We start from the raw sequence: 23,320 nt of genomic DNA, 5'->3' as shown, positions 1-23,320 counted from the left end.
AGACTACGGTTGCAAAAATATGGTAACTTCCCAAAAATTCCCTGGTTTTTCCAGAAAACCTGGAAAGAAGGAATCATCAGGAGAGAATAAACAGGATATCCGGAATCCTCCAATCATGATTTCTGGGAAAACCTGGTAATTTGGAGAAATGTACCAGATTGTTGCAACCCTAGTGAAGACATTTGGTAGGTGAAAGCAAACCAACAAGCAGGCTTTTGTACCGATTGAATAACCTTTTAAAGAAGCATTTATAGGCATTTGGTAAGAGCTTAAGTGGCCTGTGAACTCTGTCAGGTCACTGGGTGTGTTGGGTAACAGGGGCCGCGAACAGTTAATGGAGGGGAAAACATGCAGCCACCTAGGTCCTGCAAAACAATCAACCCCCTGTTAAGACAGCACTGACATCTAGAGGGAAGATGCCAACACACACACACACACACACACACACATAGGTCTATACACACACACACACACAGAGAGTGAGAGACTGTAGCAAAACAGCCTGCTGCCTGAGTGATTCCACAGGCACTTGTACATTTCTGCACTGATCTGTCCTAGGAGACCCAGTTGAGACTGAAGGTTGTGAAGTAGGACGCTACAGTCCAAAGGGGTTTAGACCTTATGCGAGTATAAATGGCCTCTGACAATGCTGCGGCTGAACTGGCACTGTTTTACTGAACTGTATATTGTACCCAGTAAAACACACAGTACCTTTTTGCCACAGGATTCCATTTCCAGAGTCTTCAGAACACATTGTAGACCCGGGTTTAGCCATAGTAAATGTATCCCTCTTGTGATTGTATCAGGACTGGATCATTGCACCTGAGGGCTACGCAGCCAACTACTGTGACGGAGAGTGCTCCTTCCCCCTCAACGCCCATATGAATGCCACCAACCATGCCATTGTGCAGACACTGGTGAGCACTCCAGGAATTGAGCTAATACATTGCTAATAAAGAGCTATATCCTAATTTTCATGGAACCTGAATTTTCATGCAAATCTCCCATTGATGTAAATGTATATTTGATTTGTAAAACAAATGTTTCAAGTGCGCACTTCACGTTAGGAAAGTGACATGGATCCTTCAAGCTGTGCTTGAAGAGGAATGTGACCTCTGACCTCTTGTTGTCTCCTAGGTCCACCTCATGAACCCGGAGAACGTGCCCAAGCCCTGCTGCGCCCCCACCAAGCTGCACGCCATCTCCGTGCTCTACTTCGACGACAACTCCAATGTCATCCTGAAGAAGTACAAGAACATGGTGGTGAGGGCCTGTGGCTGCCACTGACGACCGCCAAACTGCCGCGTCATCATGGTCACCCGCCCATGGGCTGCAGCGGAGACTGTGTGAACACGACATCATGGGTCTGCGTGTTTGTGAGTGTGTGTTGTGTACTACCCTCTCCTCTCCCATACTCAGGGCGAGGAAGGAACTGATAAATGGACCAGACCAATGTGCTGCTCCCCCCCCCCCCTCCTTTCAAAACTAAGTGGTGTTCAAGTTCTCAGACGGCTAATGGCCCATTACAGCGAAACAACTCGACGGCGTCGGGGAATTGACTCAATGTTATCTCAATACTGACAGCCAACCTGTTACATGACGTCAGGTGTAGTCAAATGACACAAAACATGTAGAAATCCTTTTATAGGACCGCAGGGGAAAAGCATTAGCCTAACTACACCAATTTTAATAGAGATGTATGTATATTGTCTGACTAACCAAAGCCTGATTTTAACATGAACAATCTGCTGAAATATTCATGAAATGTATGCCACGATACATTACAGTTAATGTAAAAAGTTCCAGATATTTCCTACTCCTCTTTATGGATTGTACTCAGAAGTTCTTCCGCCATTTTCACCTGGCTTCCAAAAATATAATATGGGCCGAACAGAAACAACCACATACTATTTTAGTTGTGAACTCCTCAAAATATCTTCATTGGGTCAATATTTGCCAAGCCCATGCTGGGTGTTCACCAGGTAGCAGGTTGTGGCTTAAGTAATGGACTGCTCTAAAGAGGATGACATTCACCTCATCCCTTGGACATCCCGCAAACTGTCATTTCCATGTTATTCCACTCACTGAGTTAACATATCCCCAAAAATTGTGGGAAAATCTATTTGTTGGTCAAACCAGCTGAACAAATGTTTTGAACCAGCTTTCTGAAATTAGCTTGGGTTTGACATTTTAATTTGGTTCATTTCAAAGTAATTGCTACTGTCGATTCATTTACGGATCGGGGCTCTATTCAATCCGTATTGCGGAAGTTCAGCATTACAGCGTGAGTGAAATTTCAAAGGCAACATTTCTGCATTCACGGTAAACGCTGAATGTCGGTTCAATTGAACAATCTGTAATCACTTCCTGAATTGAGCCCAATCCTGAGAAAAATAATTCAACTTTGTGCCTAACCAATCAGAAATCACAAAATATACCTCTAGTAAGCTGCTGTTTACATTTCTTGTGGTCATGTTTAGACTTACTTTTGTGTGTAAATACGTGTACATTTTCAGCTTATTTATTGCACCACTTAATCACATGCCATATTACAGAGAAAAACAAACAAATTAAAAATACTATTTTTGGAAAAAGACATTTTATTACAAAATCTCATGTTACAACTTGCCTTTTTTTTTTTTTTTTTTACAAAATTCATGGGCAGTGTACAACCCACTCACAAAAACAAAATACTGCTTTCCTTCACTGGAGTCTGCCTAGACCATGTACTATCCATAAAGATTTTACTGACAATAAGTGGTTAGCCTCTGAATGCATTTGTTTCCCTTAATTGAGCATTGAATGTAAACTGTCTCACACAGCAACTCCATACGAACACATTCTCAGACCACTTACATTTCAACCGCCCCTGAATAGCACACACAAAAAAAATCTGATCCACTAACATTGTGGGTTGATATATTCTATATACGGAGAAAAGAAAAGAAACTTTGTGTAATTTATGGACTAAACAAGTCATGAGTGATCATTATATGGGTGGATAATATATTTTGGGTATTTGTTTTTTTGACATCCCAAGCAACTGAGGTAAACCAAACAAAAACCCCAAAGTAAAATGACCTCATCACTGTTGTGCTTCACTGGGTGTTTGAGTGACACCCTGGGGCCTGATATGGGGCTTAATCAATACAACAGAATATTCATCCGCTTTGGAAAATCTATTACATTTACAGCAGACGTTTGTTCTATGCAACATTCTGAATGTTCAATTTTTTTTTTTTTTAAGTCATCCATGTTGGACACAATCCCTCAAACATGGATTAATGACATATGGTTTTCCTTTCATGACAAACTAGCACATTCCATGCATAAGGCATGACTCGAGTGCGCCAAACAGACGATCACAATCATTGTTCATAAAACAGTGAGAACGCCAAAACTGTCCCGAGGCGCCTGACATTGGACCGTGGGACTGAACCTCTTACGGCACTAAAATGAAAAACCTAAAAAATACTTTTACATTCAGACTTGTAGTACAATTGCAATATCACAGAAGACCACTCACTCACAAAGGGCAGTTTGACATGAAACACTTTCATGCAGCCTTTCCTGTCATAGCCAAAAAGCAGTTGGGGGAATTCGTCAGAAAAATATAGCCGATAAAGAGATTGCAGTATGGCATAGGCCAAGAACTCCAACTGGGGGTCCCTGAGAGTTAAGTTAGTTAGGCCGTCACTGGCATGGATAAAAAGTACCGTCAACTTAACAATCAATGTCACTGGAGGTCACGCGGCTTTGACCCCTGTGCAACAGTAACATTACATCAACGGCTCATGATTGTTCGTCAACATGATTTTCTTAAATCACCAAATGAACATTAACATTTTATATCTATACAAACTCAGTCAGCTTAATCCTACGTTTTTTTTATATAACCAGCAGGCACTATTTAAGACGACTCTGCTTGAGTTGTCAAGTGTTGGGATGACTATAACGGTATGCATTTTAAGGTTTGGCCGATTTAAGTACCGCTGGCAAAAAGTGGTTTGCAGAGCCAGCCAATGCTCTCCAGAGGAACAGTGGGACTGGGCAGCCCAAACAAAATATATTCACATTTCACAAACTATTGGATTATTATAGAATCAGACTGGCCTCGCTCATGAGACATTACAGAGGGGGTTAAAAAGCAGTGCGTTGATGCTACTCCTTTCTGAAAGGAAAACGATGGGAGATAAGAGCTGGTCGTTGTGGGTGAGAGGACTCCTCCCATTGGCCAGATATTCTGTGTTGGGTGGAGGAGAGAAGTAATGGTGGATGTTGTTTGGACAATGCTACAGCTCGTCTCGGGCCTGCTTCATCACAAAACTGTGCAGGCTCTCCAAGTCCCGCCCTCCGTGATGCTCCTCACCTTGAGCACCAGCTCTGAACAGCAGCAGGGTGGGGTACCCACGTACCTGTGGAAGAGAAAGGAGACAAAGTCAGCAAGGTAACAACCCCTAGCTAGCCCCGACCTCTTCAGTGTTTGCTGATTTGAAAGGAATGGATAGGTATAAACAATATGGTCTTTACTTCACCTAGCCCTGCAATGCCTTTACCATATCACGTCCACCTTTCCTTCAGATTAGCCAACTCCGAAGGAAATAATGGTTGCAAATGTTTTTTCTCTTACTATAAACTATGCATGAATCGTCTAGATTGTTTAGCAGTGTGAGTCATAACGTAACACTAATTTAATCAAGTCTAACAGTGAGCTTCTAAGAGCCAGACAGGTTGCAGCTGAAGAGACTACTAGTCCAGAGAGCGTCCAATTAATAAAGGTTGCGATGGTTATAGGGGACTGTCTTCAGGGCCATGAGGGAGTCTTGAGATCCACCATTCCTGTTAGCGGAGCACCACTGACTAACCAATCCCGTGAGGTGGCTGTGCAGTTTTATGGCTTTTTGAACCATAGTACACAACCCCCGCTAACCCACATAACCCACCATGTATACTTCCTGTGGCGCTGGGTGGCGCTGCTTGTGTGTGTTTATGAACGGAATGTCAAGTTACACAATCAAGGTCTTGCTAATTATACCGCAGAGTATAGTACACTACAGTATTGCTCTTTCTGAGCAATATCTTAGCTACTGACAGTCAATTTACAATTTATACTGTGTACAAAACATTTTCATGAAAGGTGAAGGTTATGATACCTTATTGATGTCACCTGTTAAATCCACTTCAAATCAGTGTACAAAAATTGGAGATGACAGGTTAAAGAAGGATTTTTAATCTTCGAGACAATTGAGACATGGATTGTCTGTGTGCCACAAAAAATGTAAGTGTCTGTGAACTGGCTATTGTAGTAGTAGTTGCCAGTCGCACCGGTTTGTGTCAAGAACTGCAACGCTGCTGGGTTTTCACGCTCAACAGTTTCCCATGTGTATCAAGAATAGTCCACCACCCAAAGGACATCCAGCCAACTTGACACAACTGTGGAAAGTATTGGAGTCAACATGGGTCAGCATCCCTGTGAAACGCTTTCGACACCTTGTAGAGTCCATGTCCCCACGAATTGAGGCCGTTCTGAGGGCAAGAGGTTGCAACTCAATAGTAGGAAGGTGTTCCTAATGTTTAGTACACTCAGTGTAGAACACTTACTGAAAACCTGTTGCAGATCATCCTTTCCACTGTGCAGTCCACTTTGGCAATCTTCACGTCAGTCAGGCCAGGGAACTCCTTCTTGGACAGGTCCTCCCATGCAGGGGCCAGATTCTTACAGTGACCACACCTGGAGTGGGGGGGGGGGGACAAGTCAGTTATGATTATGCAGGTTATCCAGTCAGTGGACCACCGAGGTTCTCTTTCTCTGCGACTGCATCTCAATAGTCGAGTGGTACTTTCATCTAGTGTACTTTTAGTCATGTGCACTGCTGTGACAAAACTGGCATCCATGATATTATTTTCACCTAGCCTAGATCAGGGCAGATAGTAGTAGAGTGGATGGAACTTTAGTCTGCGAGGGTGCCGCTCCATTACCTGAGGGGAAATGCACTAGCCTCAACTTCTTACAAGTACCACTGACTCAAATAAATATCCAAGATCATACGGTGGGAGATAGATAGTTAAAAAGAGTGTTACTACTGTATATAAGAGCACTTACCATGGAGCGTAGAACTTGATGAACGTCAGCCCCTTGGCCACTGTCTCGTCAAAATTGCTCTCTGTGAGTGTAATAACGCCAGACTGCAGGAAAAAAACAGAGGTGATATCAGATTGGATCATTCCTGGTCATGTATTGGTTAATACAGTCCCTTCAGGAAGTGTTCACACTCCTTGACTTTTTCCACATTTTGTTGCGTTACAGCCTGAATTTAAAATTGAGATTTTGTGTCACTGGCCTACACACAATACCCCATAATGTCAAAGTGGAATTATGTTTTTATACATTTTTACAAATGAATAAAAAATGAAAAGCTGAAATGTCTTGGGTCAATAAGTATTCAACCCCTTTGTTAAAGCAAGTTTAAATAAGTTCAGGAGTAAATATTTGCTTAACAAGTCACATGGACTCACTGTGTGCAATAATAGTGTTTAATATAATGTTTTAATGACTAACTCATCTCTGTACCCGACACACAATTATCTGTAAGGTCCTTCAGTAGAGCAGTAAATTTCAAACAGATTCAACCACAAAGACCAGGGAGGTTTTCCAATGCTCAGCAAATCAGGGCACCTACCGGTAGATTGGTAAAAAAAAAATTAAAAGCTGACATTAAATATCCCTTTGAGCATGGTGAAGTTATTCATTACACTGCATAGTGTATCAATAATAATGTATCAATACACCCAGTCACTACAAATATACAGACGTCCTTACTAACTCATGTGCCGGAGAGGAAGGAAACCACTCAGGGATTTCACCATGAGGCCAATGGGTGACATTACCACTTACAGAGTTTAAACAGTTACAGAGTTTAATGGCTGTGGTAGGAGAAACTGAGGATGGATAAAACATATAATTACTACCCAATACTAACCTATAATGACAGAGTGAAGGCACTAAAGTAATACTGCAAAAAATGTGCCAAAGAAATTAACAAAACGCATTATGTTTAGGGGCAAATCCAACAACAAAATCACTGAGTACCACTTCATATTTTCAAGCATGGTGGTGGCTGCATCATGTTATGGGTATGCTTGTCATCGGAAAGGACTAGGGGGTATTTTAGTATTTTTAAAAAATGGAAGATACCTGAGCACAGGCAACATTGTGGAATAATAGTGAAGACACAACTATGAAATAGCACATATGGAATCATGAGCAATGGCCATTAGACCAGTGGAAATCTGTCCTTTGGTCTGATGAGTCCAAAGGTGAGATTTTTGGTTCCAACCGCCATGTCTTTGTGAGACGCAGAGTAGGTGAATGGATGATCTCCGCATGTGTGGTTCCCACCATGAAGCATGGAGGTGATGGTGTGGGGGTGCTTTGCTGGTGACACTGTCTGTGATTTATTTAGAATTTAAGGCACACTTAACCAGCATGGCTACCACAGCATTCTGCAGCGATACGCCATCCCATCTGGTTTGCACTTAGTGGGACTATAATTAGTTTTTCAACAGGACAATGACCAAAATCACACCTCCAGGCTGTGTAAGAGCTTTTTGACCAAGAAGGAGAGTGATGGAGTGCTGCATCAGATGACCTGGCCTCCACAATCACCCGCCCTCAACCCAATTGAGATGGTTTTGGATGAGTTGGACAACAAAGTAAAGGAAAAGCAGCCAACAAGTGCTCAGCATATGTGGGAACTCCTTCAAGACTATTGGAAAATAATTCCTCGTGAAGCTGATTGCCAGAATGCCAAGAGTGTGCAAAGCTGTCATCAAGGCAACGGGTGGCTACTTTGAAGAATCTCAAATATATTTAGATTTGTTTAACACCTACATGATTCCATTTGTGTTATTCCATGCCTCAAGACTACCTGGCATGATGACTCCTTGTTGTCCCCAGTCCACCTGGCCGTGCTGCTGCTCCAGTTTCAACTGTTCTGCCTGCGGCTATGGAATCCTGACCTGTTCACCGGACGTGCTACCTGTCCCAGACCTGCTGTTTTCAACTCTCTAGAGACAGCAGGAGTGGTAGAGATACTCTTAATGATCGGCTATGAAAAGCCAACTGACATTTACTCCTGAGGTGCTGACTTGCTGCACCCTTGACAACTACTGTGAGTATTATTATTTGTCCATGCTGGTCATTTATGAACATTTGAACATCTTGGCCATGTTCTGTTATAATCTCCACCCGGCACAGCCAGAAGAGCCTGGTTCCTCTCTAGGTTTCTTCCTAGGTTTTGGCCTTTTTAGGGAGTTTTTCCTAGCCATCGTGCTTCTACACCTGCATTGCTTGCTGTTTGGGATTTTAGGGTGGGTTTCGGTACAGCACTTTGAGATATCAGCTGATGTTCGAAGGGCTATATAAATAAATTTGATTTTGATTTGTTATTTCATAGTTTTGACGTCTTCACTATTATTCTACAATGTAGAAAATAGTAAAAATAAAGACAAACCGTGGAATGAGTAGGTGTGTCCAAACTTTTGACCGGTACTGTAAATTGTCTTAACTCTGGAAAGACCTGAAAATGGCTGTCTAGCTATAATCAGCAACCCACTTGACAGAACTTGAACAATTTTTATATTGTACGATCCAGGTTTGCAAAGCTCTTAGAAAGACTCACAGATGTTAGAATCACCTTTGGCAGCGATTACATGTATTGACTCAGGGCTGTGAATATTTATCTAAATGCTATATTTCTTTGTGCAAAAAAAAAATCTAAAAACATGTTTTCACTTTGGTATTGTGTGTAGATGGGTTAGAGAAAAAAATTAGATATTGAATCCATTTTTAATTTAGGCTGTAACACAACTAAATGTGGAATAAGTGAAGGGGTATGAATACTTTCTGAAGGCAGTGTATGTCCACAAGACCAGTAAATTCCTACACCGAACATCCGTGACTAATCGAGCTCGTGTTGTATTGGAATTAGCTTTGGATCTCTCCTTAAACGACTCGTCTTTATTCAAGGTTGATGTCACTGTTCACACTGAACACTATATCCGAGATGCCTTGGCATGGGCGGAAGGAAATAGCTAGCCTGCCCATAATTGCTAGGTCTAGTTGACCGTTGTGCAGCAGAGGCCTATGCCTGGTGTAGACTGTAGTCTACAGCGAAGGCCTGAGTGGGCTAGATGGTAATCTCACTGCTAAAACATCTGCCCGAGAGCTTGTTCACTCATTAAGTATCTGGAGAAGAAACTTGCTGCCCACACACAACAGGGTACCCGCCCCCAAAATGAGATCTCGGCGTAACAGTGACCAATGTTAAGAGTTTTAAAATAGCATGTGGAGTATTGAAAGTCTGGAAGGCACATGTGCTTGGCCTCACGGTACCTGAGAGAAACAGTCAAACACACACACACCTCCTCTTTGGCAGGTTCGGTGCTGGGTACTGGGATCTCGTTAGCATGTGGGTGCACGTCATCCTCCTTAGTTGCAGCCTTAACCTGGTTGTTGACAAAGTCCTTCAGAGATTCCAGGTCCCGCTTGCCTCTGTACTGATCCGCCTGGACAGACAAACACAACAATGGAAAGGGTTAACAAATTGACTAGCATTTTAATGGTAAAGCAATAGCTCCTTAAAAGCTTAAATGTGTTACAGAACACAATGACATAAGGTCTTCAGTGTGCTAGCCAACCAAACTACGTACCTTCTCTCCGTCCTTGAAGAAGAGCAGGGTGGGGTAGCCACGCACAGCGTTCTCAGAGCACACCTCGTAGTGCTGGGTACAGTCCACCTGGCCAATCACACAACACACCAGTTTATTCAGAATTCATTCAGCATATCCAGCTCATACCTAGTATGTCACACTTTACATTTAACTCCTGTAGCTGGTAAAGATAGCTAGTTGTGCTTTTAACTTGGAAATATCAACATGCAATTCAATACAAACAACAGGCAACAGCCATAAATAACATTTGTTCAGTGGGTTGTATTATCTCATTGTGCAAACAAAATGACTCGTCAGAAGATCCGTGTCCTGGTCTTGTTACATAGATAAGTGACTCCGGTACACTGCTGTTGCTCAGGCAGAGTTGGAATGTCACCAACCTTGCCGATCTTGATGTTGTCTGAGTGCTCAAAGCTGGTGGCCAGCTGCTCCCAGGTGGGGGCCATGGCCTTGCAGTGACCACACCAGGGGGCAAAGAACTTGACAAAGTGGGACCCTGTGGAGAGATTATACTTAATACTGGAAAACATAATATATACATAAATGTACACCAGGAATAGCTGCAATCTGAACAAACTAATTATAAAGCATTTTACAGAGGTACATAATAGCTTAAGTTATAGGGTATGAGCGTCTTAGCTTAGGGATGGGTTACGAGTTGATGGAATAACATGAGAAATTACATCAACTATAAAAATGGCCTATGCAATGCGGCCCTAGAGACTAAAATAAACGGAGCTCACAGAGGTTAAATGCTACTGATTACACAATTGTCACAGTTCATCTTGCCCAGATTTAAATGTGAGACCCATAAACATTCCTCTTACAAATGACCTTGTCATATCTTGCATTTTTTCTCCAAAACAGGAATAATTTATTTTTCTTTTCAACCTTAACATACGACTAAAAACCAGACTTAAAGGGATACTTTGGGTAGTTTGGCAATGAGGCCCTTTATCTACTTCCCTAGAGTCAGATGAACTCATGGATACCATTTTTATGTCTCTGCGTGTGGTTTGAAGGAAGTAATTGCTAACTAGCGTTAGCACAATGACCGGAAGTCTACGGGTATCTGCTAGCATGCAAGCAGATACCCATAGACTTCAAGTCATTGTGCTAATGCTAGTTAGCACTGGCTCGTGAAACTACCTCCAACTTCCTTCATACTGGACACAGATGCATCAAAATGAGGAAGTCTGACTCTGGGGGAAGAATACTGAACTCTCAAAACTTGTGCACAAATTTGTTTACATCCCTGTTAGTGAGCATGTCTTCTTTGACAAGATAATCCACCTGACGTGGCATAACAAGAAGCTGATTAAACAGCATGGTCATTACACAGATGCACCTTGTGCTGGGGACAATAAAATGACACTTTAAAATGTGAAGTTTTGTCACACAACACAATGCCATGGATGTCTCAAGTTGAGGGAGCGCGCAATTGGCATGCTGACTGCAGCAATGTCCACCAGAGCTGTTGCCTGAGAATTGAATGTTAATTTCTCTACCATAAGCCGCTTCCAATTTGGCAGTACAACTAACCGGTGTCACAACCACAGACCATGCGTAACAACGCCAGCCCAGGACCTCAACATCTGGCTTCTTCCCCTGTGGGATCAACTGAAACCAGCCACCCGGACAACTAATGAAACTGAGGAGTATTTCTATTTTTGAAATTGTTGGATGTTGTGTTTATATTTTTATTCAGTATAGAAAATCCCCAAAGTATCCCTTTAAGAGCTGCAATTTCATTGGGACAATTACCATGACCATTTACTTTTGTTGTGCTTGTCCAGCGACCGGAAACATGCTGTTTGCCTGAGATAAATGTAGCGTGGATTGCATCATGGTTTCAAGGAAATGACGGCACCTAAATTATGTTAAACTTTGTAGAAACTTTACATATGTAACTTGCATAAAACGTTCAGGTCTAAAGAGACAAGCATGGTCCCAGGTCTGTGTGTGCCGTCTTGCCAACTCCTATGGCGCATGACAATTGCAAGTCGGCAAGACAGCAGAAACAGTTCTGGGACCAGGCTATAAAGAGACCGTTGCCACGTCTGTGGTAATGATCAATCCCAGTCCCCCCCCCCCCACGTTACCTTTAGAGATGTGGGCCTTGAAGTTGCTGGCGGTGAGGTCATACAGGCCCTGCTTTGGCTCTGGGGCTTTGGGAGGCTCCGGCTCAGTCTCTGGCTCCTGCAGAACATCATGCCACACGTCAAATAAAGACTACCATCACATCACATTAGTCTCAAATAGTTTCCATTTCAATATATAATAATAATAATGATAAAAAAAAGAATATGCCATTTAGCAGATGCTTTAATCCAAAGCGACCTAGTTACGCGTGCATACATTGTACATATGGGTGGCCCCGGGAATCGAACCTACAATACAATACTACCAACTGAGCCATACAGGATCACCTACTGTATGTTTTATTTAGATCACTTGGGTGACCTCTCTCCTTACCACAGGCTCCTCCTGCACAGTGTTGAGCATCCAGGTCTCCAGAGACTGCAGGTCCCTGGGGCCTTGGTACTTCATCGCCTCCTGCTCGGGCTTGAACAGCATCAACCTGCAAACAACACAGGGATCAATGAGATCATACAACTCAATGACTAGGGCTTGGCCATTCTGCTCTGCTGTATCAACATACTCAAAATACACCAAATTGGTAAATTCCATTGTCATTACATGCATTGCAACTCATTTATGTCATGTTCATGGCTAATAAAATGTTACTACTTTTCTTTGTGACAGTTGGTTTTTTTTCTCCCGACAGAGTAATTTAGAAGCATGTTAGGGTCTAAATGCATGTCAATGTTCACTGCTATCTACATTGAAGCTCACTGCTCTTTGTAGTTTATACCAGTAGCGAAATGGTGAGGTATACTCAACGTATCCAATAAGAAATCCAAGAAGAATCTGTTCTATTGCACAATGTTTTGCTACGGTATTTCCTAATGCAGAGGTTTTCAAACTGGGGTCAATTGTGGATACCCTTTGTATGTCTCTGGGTCCAGTATGGAGGAAGTTAAGAGGTAGTTTCACAAGCCAAAGCTAACTAGCGATGGCATAATGACTGGAAGTCATGCTAACTGTTCATCAAACTCTATGGAAGTAGATAAATGACTTCTTTGCTAAAAATCAAGCGAATTACATGTTTTTTTCTGTATAGAAAATTATTAGAAAGAGGAGGAAAGGAAGCGCTACTAAGGTACACAATAGTAAATGTTGGTAGACAGAAGGTGCTCTTTGGTAAACGGGGTGAATTGGTCATCAAAAAAGAATGGAGGACCAATGCCATTTGTATGGCATGTTCAATAGATTTAAACTACGCGTTTCGGCTAAAATGATTAGTTGTGCCATCTATGTGGTAATTTTCAGAATAGAAAAGCAGTTTTGGTGCCAACTGAAACGACCAATACCAGATAGAAAGCATGCAGAAAAGATATTGAACTATATATTTTTTTCAATAATACCATCTTTGAAAAATACAAATAAAATAAAGACTAGACAGTCGGGGAGAATTGAGAATGGGATTTTTTATTTTATTCTTTAAATACGGGAATTGAGGGCACATGCCCATTGATTTTGTTAAGTTTGAGCAGAGCATTGGCAAAATGCATAGAATTGGAGGAAATTTGCTTCAAAACTGCAACAAATGTATTTAGCTCCTTGCTAAAGTGTAGAATCGCTGGAAATGTGCTTCAAAACTGCTAAATGTTCTCTCAACTCAATACAAACGTTTGTAGAAATGCAGAAAATTTGTTTTACAACAGAAAAATTCTCTTCACCGACTATTCCCAAACTGGGGTACGCCAAATAAAAATGTGATTCACATTTTCAAACAGTCCATTTAGATTTTCCAGCAGGGCTATACATTTGGGTGATGTTTTTTCTCGCATGAGTAGTCTCGTTTCACTGCCTTCCCCAAAAATTTAACCATCTAGTGTTCAGCAAAATAACAATGTCAAATAATTAACATCCAATTACATTAACTGTTACCAGTGATGCCAACTTGGCAATTTTGTTGCTAGATTTAGCTACTTTTTTTTCCAGACAGCACCTAGCAACAAATTTAGCTACTTTTAAAAATGTATTTGGAACTTTTAGCAACTTCTGAAAAGTGACTTGAACGCTAAAATGCACACATTTTCCCTCTAAAATTACACAAAAACGATTTTCTTTGTCACACATTCAGTCACAACACACGTGCCAACACACCTGCTGCAAAAGTGCATTGTGCGTGACGTCAGCAGCAGGTGCCCAGCTCGTGCACTGGCAGCAGCAGGCGCCCAGCTCGTGCACTGGCAGCAGCAGGCCAGCAGCAATTTCAGTAAATTGCAAATCATTGTTGGCGGACTGCAGCAGCAGTAGTGCGGGTTCGACGAGCCAAACCCAATGAATATAGTTGGTCACGAATGTTTGATCTTGAACAGAATTTACAACATCAATCAACATGTCTCAGTCAAAATTGTACAGCCAGAAGTACAGAAAAAAAAGTGGGAGTCTGTACCTGAACGAATGTCAAATCATATTTTTTGCCGAGATGGCAGTCAATTTGAGTAAAGTTATTATGTGTTTTACGTTATCACGCAATGACATCACAATGTCTTTTAGCAACAAATCAACCTGCCTCTAGCAACTTACCCTGAAAATTAGTTGGCAGCACTGACTGTTACTCTCTCGCAGGAATGCCACCAAGGGTATGTAGGTAGCCAAACGTAGCTGCTGCTCATTCCGTTTGCACAAAAATTGAAAGTAAAAAAAAAATATTAAGGCCCGCGTCCATAGAGACATATACCAGCTCTACTGATAGTACTGCTACTACCAACAGTACTACACCTGCCACCGATACAAGTTGTTCGGCTTCCACAAGCACATCCAATGCTAGCATCAGTAATTCAACATTTGTTGTTAGCCCAGCTGGCATGGACACTGACAGTTCTGAATCTGATGCAGCCGAAGAGCTACTGCCCCCTGACCCGGGAAAGCACCGAACAACAGACAGGGACGTTGGACCATCGAAGAGGCGCAAATATGATGACTACATTGATTTGGGGTTCCCTCAGTATATTGGGAGTAGTGCCTTGCCTCAGCCACAGTGTGTTATATGTCCAAGAAGAAACTGTTCTATTGCACAATGTTACCGAGTGGCTAGGACAGGCAAGCCCCATACTATTGTGGAGGACTTAATTCTTCCTGCTGCCGCGGATATGGCTGGGACAATGCTGGGGAAAAGGCCAAAAAAACTATACAGATACGGCTTCATCAAACAACACTGTTTCACGACACATCAGTGACAAGGCAGGAGATGTTTTGAAACAATTACTGCTTCGCATACAAGCCAGTGAATTCTATGCATTACAGCTGGATGAGTCAACAGGCGTGGTGGGGCTGGCACAACTGGCGGGCCTGGCATTTGACCGTTACGTTTATGGGGGGTCAATTAAGGAAGACATCCTCTTCTGCAAACCACTGGAAACAATGACAAGAGGAGAGGATATTTTTTAAAGTACTGGACAGCTTTGTGACATCAAATGGACTTTGGTGGTCAAGATATGTTTGTATCTGTACTGATGGCGCAAAAGCCATGACAGGGAGACATAGTGAAGTGGTAACGCGCATGCAAACAGTACACTGCAGCATCCACCGAGAGGCTCTTGCTGCCAAGGGAATGCCTGACAGCTTGAAAGAGGTTTTGGACACTACAGTGAAAATGGTTAACTTTGTTAAAGCAAGGCCCCTGAACTCTTGTGTATTTTATGCATTATTCAATGATATGGGCAGCGACCATGTAACGCTTTTACAACATACAGAAGAAGTGCGCTGGTTATTAAGGGGCAAAGTATTGACACGTTTTTTATTATTGAGAGACGAGCTTAAAGTTTTCTTTACTGACCATAATTTTCACTTGTCTGACCGCTTGCATAATGACGAGTTTCTCACACGACTGGCCTATCTGGGTGATGTTTTTTCTCACCTGAATGATCTGAATCTAGGATTACAGGGACTCTCCGCAACAATATTCAATGTCGGGACAAAATTGAGGCTATGATTAAGAAATTGGAGCTCTTCTCTGTCTGCAATAACAAGGACAACACACAGGTCTTTCCATCCTTGTATGTGTAAATTAACTCAAACTTAGGGACAATGTCAAATGTGATATAGCAAAGCACCTGATTGAGCTGGGTGCGCAATTACTTTCCCGAAACAAACGACTGGATTCGTTATCCCTTTCATGCCCTGCCTCCAGTCCACTTACAGATATCTGAACAAGAGAACCTCATCGAAATAGCAACAAGCGGTCCTGTGAAAATGGAATTTAATCAGAAGCCACTGCCAGATTTCTGGATAGGGCTGTACTCAGAGTATCCTGCCTTGGCAAATCGAGCTGTTAAGACACTGATGCCCTTTGCAACCATGTACCTATGTAAGAGTGGATTCTCAGCCCTCACTCGCATGAAAACTAAATACAAGCACAGACTGTGCGTGGAAAATGATTTAAGACAGATTCTCTCCAATACAACCCAACACTGCAGAGTTATGTGCATCCTTTCAAGCACACCCTTCTCATTAACCTGTGGTGAGTTATTCACATTTTTTTATGAACAAATAAGGTTTTATATGTAAGATGGCTAAATAAAGAGCTAAATTATTGATTATTATTATATTATTGTTTGTGCCCTGGTCCTATAAGAGCTCTTTGTCACTTCCCACGAGCCAGGATGTGTGTGACAAAAACTCACTCATTCTTAAGTTTAATAAATGTATCGTATAGTGTGTGTGGCAGGCTTACAATGATGGCAAAAAACAACATTTGAGAGTGCGCTGACCCTGGTGCTAGAGGGGGTACGCAGCTGGAGGTTGAATGTTTGACGGTGTTCGGGACTATAAAACGTTTCGGAACCACTGCTCTACACCACCAAGATACCTTTCTAGCTAATAGACTTAAGAGTTTACACTTCCTTTTCCAATGAACTGTGGGGAGGACAAAATAATGAAACTGTCCACCAAATCTATTCATTGTCAAATATTGATTGTCATTCACCTGATGACAAGACGTGATAATATATTTTTTGCTAATGTAAAGGTTGTCACACTGCTAACTTAGCGAGTACCACTTTCTCTCCAATTCAGCCCATACCTGGCGCGAACACGAGACCTCTACCTCACAAACACACGTGACCGTCATCCCTCAAGCATCTTAGCTGATTGCGCCACCTCAAAAGCTATCTTATGAGGCGACGCAAGCAGGACACTTCAGGCTGAGGATTAAGTTTCACACATCCCCATTTGCTACACTAACATATGATGGGGGTGCCTGTGCAAGAAAAACACTGGCTCTAATGAATACACCCCTGTACTTACGTGGGGTACCCCCTGATGCCATGGACGTTGGAGCAGAACTTGACGTCCTGAGTGCAGTCAACCTTTACAACGTAGGCAGGCGGCGACTCCATGCTGTTGTATTTGTCCGCCATCTCGTTCCATGTCCCTTGTAGGCTCTGGCAGTGACCACACCTGAAAAGACAATGCAGCAGAGAATTGTTGTTTTTTGGCCAGCGCTACAGATGGCTATATCGGTTCGTTAATACACGACTAGTAAAGGCCCTGTGCAGTACTTTTGTTTTAAAAAAATGTATTTGTTTTATCTAGATTTTTTTTTGAGTTGCTGCAGCACCCCTACTTCCCACAGCTATGCTTGTAACTGTATATGGGGAGCTGTGACACTTCACATGAGTATCAAGGAACCATTGGGAGGAGACCAGAAATACTTTTGAGGTGGTGAATCTGAGAATATAAAACAGATGTTTTACTTCCATGATGAAGGACTAAGTTTTTCTATAATCCTTTATGTCAGTAAAGACACCAACATATTTTATATCCCATTTAGGCCTAACTACAGCAGGTAGATTAGTCATTGGGTTAAAAAAAAAAACGGACATTTTTAGTGCGTGCGTGTTTACGAGGTTACGTCAGTCAATGCCTGCCACGTAAACGGTCACAGCAGGAGCGAATCATGAAATTATCTATTCCTCCACTGTACTGTTAGCTAGAAAGCTGCAGTACAGTAGAAACATTTAAGCAGCAAAATGAACACATTGAAAAAACACTGCGCTGTGCATGTAGCGACTTTGTCAACTACAATTGTAAAGTACGGGACAGTTCAAGTTGAAACGTGACTTTAGCAGGTTCGCTAGTTTAAATAGCTATCCCAAAATTTAGCAGCATGCTACCTAATGTTAGCTAACGCTCGAGTAATAGCCAACGCGTTAGCCAGATTACATTGATCTTTCATCAAATGCAAGGACGGATTAACATGTTATATACAACAGCCATATCATATGTGTAACTAAAAACAAGCTGTCTGACTAACTTAGATAAATAGTTATATCGGTAACCAGTTATCCGGCAAAAAGCTACGCTAGTTAGCTGCAAATTAGCTAGGTAACGTTTACTAGTAGCAGCAATCAAAGTTAGAAGCTTGCCCATCATGACAATTTGAAAATGAGACAGCCTGCTAAATTGTTAAGGACATGTGGTAACGTTTTCTGAACATTGTCGATAACGTTACAAACTGCTAGCTGCTAACGTTGGCTAATCCATTCATTCAGGTTAAAACTTGAAAAAACGTTTGCTTACCATGGGGCGAAGAACATGACAAAGTGAGGAGCTGTGGGGACAGCATCGTTGAACATATCCACCGTATACGTATGCTTGGCATGTTCATCTTCTTCTAAATCAGCGTTGCAAAATATATTACCAAAAAGTAACGCACAATAAATAACACACAACATAAAATGTGTGCAATTCAGTGCTGAGGAGGCCATGATCCCGTCGGTGAATACTTGGACAGCCCCTAGCCCTACTACTGACTTTTCGGGAATCTGGATAGAGCCAATGCATAGCGAGACGCTCTGAACAATGGTTGCTGGCGTTTTACAGGTGGAGATGCAAATCAGAATAGATAGAGATCTGTGGCATCACGAAAATGGTGCACTTCAAACACTCCTGAACAAGCTCTTAACACGTTTAAATCCAGATGCTTTCACAATTAGAGCAGCTAGTATCAAAGTTTGCAACTTTTCAGTGTTGGTTACATTTCATTCATTTGCGTCATTCATTCATTCATTCGTTATTTCTGTCAGCCAGCCTAGTTGCTAGGTATACACATTATTTTAAATAGTTTATTTCAGTAAGGACAGATATTGTCATGTTGAATAATCAAGACTGTGCATTGCATCTTCATGCTTTCCCATGAGCTACAGTGCATTCAGAAAGTATTCATTTATTCCACATTTTGTTGTGTTACAGCCTGAATTCAAAATAGATTAAATATTTTTTTCTTCTCTCACCCATCTACACACAATAACCCATAATGACAAAGTGAAAATATGTTTTGAGAAATCTTAGGAAATGTATTAAAAATGATAGACAGAAATATCTAATTTACATACGTACTCACATATGAGTCAATGCATGTTAGAAACTTCTTTGGCAGCGAATAGTCTTTCTGGATACGTTTTTAAGAGAGTTGCACACCTTTGTTGTACAATATTTTCACATTATTATTTAAACAATTCTTCAAGCTCTGTCAAGTTGTTTGTTGACATTGCTAGACAGCCATTCTCAAGTCTTGTCATAGATTTTCATGCCGATTTAAGTAAAAACGGTAACTAGGCCACTCAGGAATATTCAATATCATCTTGGTAAGCAAGTCCAGTGTGCATTTGGCCTTGTGTTTTAGGTTATTGTCCTGCTGAAAGGTGAATTTGAAAGGTGAATTTGTCTCCCAGTGTCTGTTGGAAAGCAAATTGAACCATGCTGTCCTCTAGGATTTTGCCTGTGCTTAACTCTATTCTGTTTATTTTTTATCATAAAAAACTCTGTAGTCCTTGCCAATGACAAGCATACCCATAACATGATGCAGCCACCACCATGTTTGAAAATATGGAGAGTGGTACTCAGTGATGTGTGTTGGATTTGCCCCAAACTTAACCCTTTGTATTCAGGACATAAAGTTCATTTCTTCAGTTTTACTTTATTGCTTTATTGCAAACAGGATGCATGTTTGGAATATTTTTTATTTTGTATCACTGTGATTTAGTATTGTGGAGTAATTACAATTATATTGAGCCATCCTTTCTCCTATCACAGCCAATAAACTAGGTAACTGGCCTTATGGTGAAATCCCTGAGCGGTTTCCTTCCTCTCCGGCAACTAAGATTAAGAAGGACGCCTGTGTCTTTGTAGTGACTGGGTGTATTGATACACCATCCAAAGTGTAATTAATAACTTCACCATGCTCAAAGGGATAGTCAATGTCTGTTTCTTTTATTTTTACCCATCTACAAATACGTGCCCTTCTTTGCAATGCATTTGAAAACCTCCCTGGTCTTTGTGTTTGAAATTCCCTGCTTGACTGGGGAACCTTACAGATAATTGTATGTGTGGGGTACATGTTTTAGAACAAGTTGCCTAAAAGACTATACACAGTGTACAAAACAATAGGAACACCTTCTTAATATTGAGTTGCACCCCCTTTTGCACTAGGAACAGTCTAAATTAGTTGGGGCATGGATTCTACAAGGTGTCGGTGTCGACAGCGTTCCACAGGGATGCTGGCCCATGTTGTCTCCAATGCTTCCCACGGATGTGTCAAGTTGGCTGGATGTCTTTTGGGTGGTGGACCATTCCTGATACACACGGAAAACTGTTAAGCGTGAAAAACCCAGCAGCGTTACAGTTCTTGACACAAACCGGTGCGCCTGGCAACTACTACTACAATACCCCGTTCAAAGGCACTTAAATATTTTGTCTTGCCCATTCACCGTCTGAATGGCACACATACATAATCCATGTCTCAAGGCTTAAAAATAATTTTTAACCTGTCGTCTCACCTTCATCTACACTGATTGAAGTGGATTTAACAGGTGACATCAATAAGGGATTATAGCTTTCACCTGGTCAGTCTGTCATGGAAAGAGCAGGTGTTGCTAATGTTTTGTACACTTAGTGTAAATGTTAAGTTCTAATTTGTCCAAATATTCCAATATTTCACAGAATTGTCCCAGTTACTGTTTTACACTGTTTGTGCCATGCTATATTTATTAATACCGTCATGGGAAGCAAGCGAAAATCATTCTGAGGAGGATTATTTATACGTGAGAACAGGAAATGAAATGAGAGGCCTTCCTCTCCTGAGCCATTTCGATACATAGAACAATGGAATACCATTTTGAGGAAATGGACCACATTTGTTTCCCTAGTCACATTGGTCATTTTTTTGTGACTTGGTATACGCCTTCTACATAGATGTTCTATGCATATAATTCAGAGGTACATGTTGGTTTGTTAAACTAGGTCACTTGTAACAAACAGGTTGTTCTTTCAAAGTTCTCTCTTTCACCCAAATTCAGAATGTTAGAATTACATTTTATCCTGCAAAATTACAGTTGAGGTCTTTCAGACAAAGGGATGTCCATAAGATTTATTGTTTTGTATAGTTTTCCATTGTGAGAGCTCTTTGAAGTGGACTCATGAAATACAGTACAATAGTTTTCAAATAACCCTGCCAACAATATCCAAAATCGTCCCATTAAATGTGTAGAAACCTCAGCATGACAGCTGTCAGTAGCCTAGATTAGGGGACACATATTTCACCTCCAACAGGTCTTTAGAAAAACCAAATTAGTCACTTTCAAATGGTCTTTGGCATGTTCTGGTTGACTGCAACTCCTTGGCAGCCAGCACAACTTTCCCTCACACCTAGCTCTGTCCTGTTCCTGGAACAAGCTTGGCCCCTTGGTGTGCAAGTTTCATAAATCCTTGAAGAAATCAGCGAAAAAAGAACAATATTCTCAATGTTGTGGAAAAGGATTTGTGGCAGAGAGAATATACCATTACGGCTTGCTTTCCACAAAATAAAACATCTAAGACGGAGGTGTTGGATCATACTCGGTTGTGATGAGTAATAGCCAGTTGGTCTCCCAAACTGATGGTCAGATATGAGTAAAGGTTGCCTACCTCTTCATCACCACTGGAAATGATGCCTGAGAGTGAGAACATTTAGACCTATTAATGAATCCACTTTATTGCTTAGGCTATATGGTCCCTCCCTTGGGGGCTGTAGTGCTGTGCAATGGTTACAGAGCTATAAATCTGAGCTCCATTCCCAAGGTATTTAGTGCACTGCCTCCCAGGACTGACAAGTCTTTGGCTGGACAAACTATTTCCACCCTGTCACAGAAAGACTTCATCAACTCGCAGTGCAGGCCCCTGGGTTGGTTTCTTAGCTAGACAACAGATGCACATACTCTAGCCTAGAGGTTCAGTGCTGTTTGTGCTTCAGCCATGTCGTATGGCATGACAATGATAAGAGTTGGCTATTGTAACCAGGTTACAGATACTGTATTTTGTAATGTTTTATATTTGTCTCTATTAAGATGCTGGTGTGCTGTATATCACCATTGCTAGCAACTTTTTGGTAGCAGATTCCAACTCGTTCCTGGTCAGAAACAATGTTATTTTTTTCATGGAGGAAGGTCACAAGAAAAGTCCTTAAGCTTTAGATGGATCACAGCTCCAAAAATGTTTAGGAACCACTGGTCTACAGTGAAACAATATTTATACCGGTGCCAGGGTCTGCTTTCAGACATGTTACTGGAGGAGATGTTTAGAAAGTGTTCTGGGTTTGGTTAAACTGGGGGTCACTGGTTGGAGGTGACCTGTGTCAAGGGATTGACTGTGACCTGCCATTCTCAGGGCGAACATTAAAATTCCACCATTCGACATGGACTGGGTCCATTTATGGGACAGCAACGTAACAGACTCTTCCCACAGAGATGCATGATGCCACTTTGGCCTCAAGGTTGACTAGAGTTGAACTTCAAACTCTGGCCTCAAACCCAAGCATCCCTCCCGTTCAGAGAGAACAGCTTCATAAAATGCTTGGTGGTGAACAACTTTGTTGATGTGCAGACAGAGAGCAAGATCTAACAAAATCACAGGGCTGAGTGACACCCCCCCACACACACACCATCACCACCAAGTCTACCTCTAATCTTGCCCAATGTGCTTACATATCATTATTTGTCAGGTTTCAGTATTCTTTGAAATGTTACACACAGAAGTGCTTATTAGATATTTTTTTATCAGAAAAGGTCTGAATATACGCACTAGCTCAGAGCTCTCGCCATCCTATCAAACTCCAATCCCTCCCTGCTCATTGAAACCTCTGCCTTTACAGCTAACAGGAGGTGCAAAATAATATGATATATTTTCTTTGACTTCCACACATGATAAATAACATCTAGAGCCAAATCTACCATGGGTGTTCTGTTGTTACCATGGTCACCAGTATCCACATTTCACAATTAATCTCAACAGCTTCATCTCAACATGCCATACTGAGGGTAAATGTGACTAAATTGTAGCTGACACATTTACGCATGCCTCTCACAACGGAGGCCACATAGTTCCAGTGTCTACTGGTTACCCATTGTTGACAATCAGCAGCTTGCCAGGCCAACTATATGTGCTGTAATAGCAAAAGTAGATGAATGGTCCACAGGGA

General features: G+C 41.7%; 2 protein-coding genes across 2 annotated transcripts in view; one reads left to right on the top strand and one right to left on the bottom strand.

The window, feature by feature from the left end:
• The window catches only part of bmp6 (bone morphogenetic protein 6), a 34,053-nt gene extending 32,323 nt beyond the window's left edge, over positions 1-1,730 (top strand). The window contains exons 6-7 of the mRNA XM_021562656.2: positions 807-917; positions 1,138-1,730. Of these exons, the coding sequence (XP_021418331.2) occupies positions 807-917; positions 1,138-1,287 (261 nt within the window). The 3' untranslated portion in view covers positions 1,288-1,730. The remainder of the gene's footprint in view (positions 1-806; positions 918-1,137) is intronic.
• A 900-nt stretch (positions 1,731-2,630) lies between these two features.
• txndc5 (thioredoxin domain containing 5) lies at positions 2,631-18,672 on the bottom strand. Its single transcript, XM_021562657.2, has 10 exons — positions 18,388-18,672; positions 17,113-17,265; positions 12,208-12,313; positions 11,835-11,931; positions 10,113-10,228; positions 9,712-9,798; positions 9,424-9,567; positions 6,104-6,186; positions 5,602-5,731; positions 2,631-4,415 (listed from the first exon to the last, which is right to left on the bottom strand). The coding sequence occupies exons 1-10, from the start codon at positions 18,573-18,575 to the stop codon at positions 4,293-4,295; spliced, it is 1,227 nt and encodes a 408-aa protein (XP_021418332.2). The 5' UTR covers positions 18,576-18,672; the 3' UTR covers positions 2,631-4,292.
• Positions 18,673-23,320: the final 4,648 nt, after the last annotated feature.

This window comes from Oncorhynchus mykiss, chromosome 15 (assembly GCF_013265735.2).
Source record: "Oncorhynchus mykiss isolate Arlee chromosome 15, USDA_OmykA_1.1, whole genome shotgun sequence".
In the NCBI taxonomy this organism is placed as follows: domain Eukaryota; kingdom Metazoa; phylum Chordata; class Actinopteri; order Salmoniformes; family Salmonidae; genus Oncorhynchus; species Oncorhynchus mykiss.
Note: the sequence above shows the minus strand (reverse complement) of the source record. Positions and strands in the feature narration are given on the sequence as shown.

Excerpts from the sequence above, each read along its gene's own strand:
- txndc5 (XM_021562657.2), bottom strand. The coding sequence starts at position 18,575 with ATGGCCTCCTCAGCACTGAATTGCACACATTTTATGTTGTGTGTTATT. Across the intron at positions 12,314-17,112 it reads GGCATCAGGGGGTACCCCAC|GTTGATGCTGTTCAAGCCCG; the intron begins GTAAGTACAGGG and ends TGTTGTTTGCAG. Across the intron at positions 9,568-9,711 it reads TCTTCAAGGACGGAGAGAAG|GCGGATCAGTACAGAGGCAA; the intron begins GTACGTAGTTTG and ends TTGTCTGTCCAG.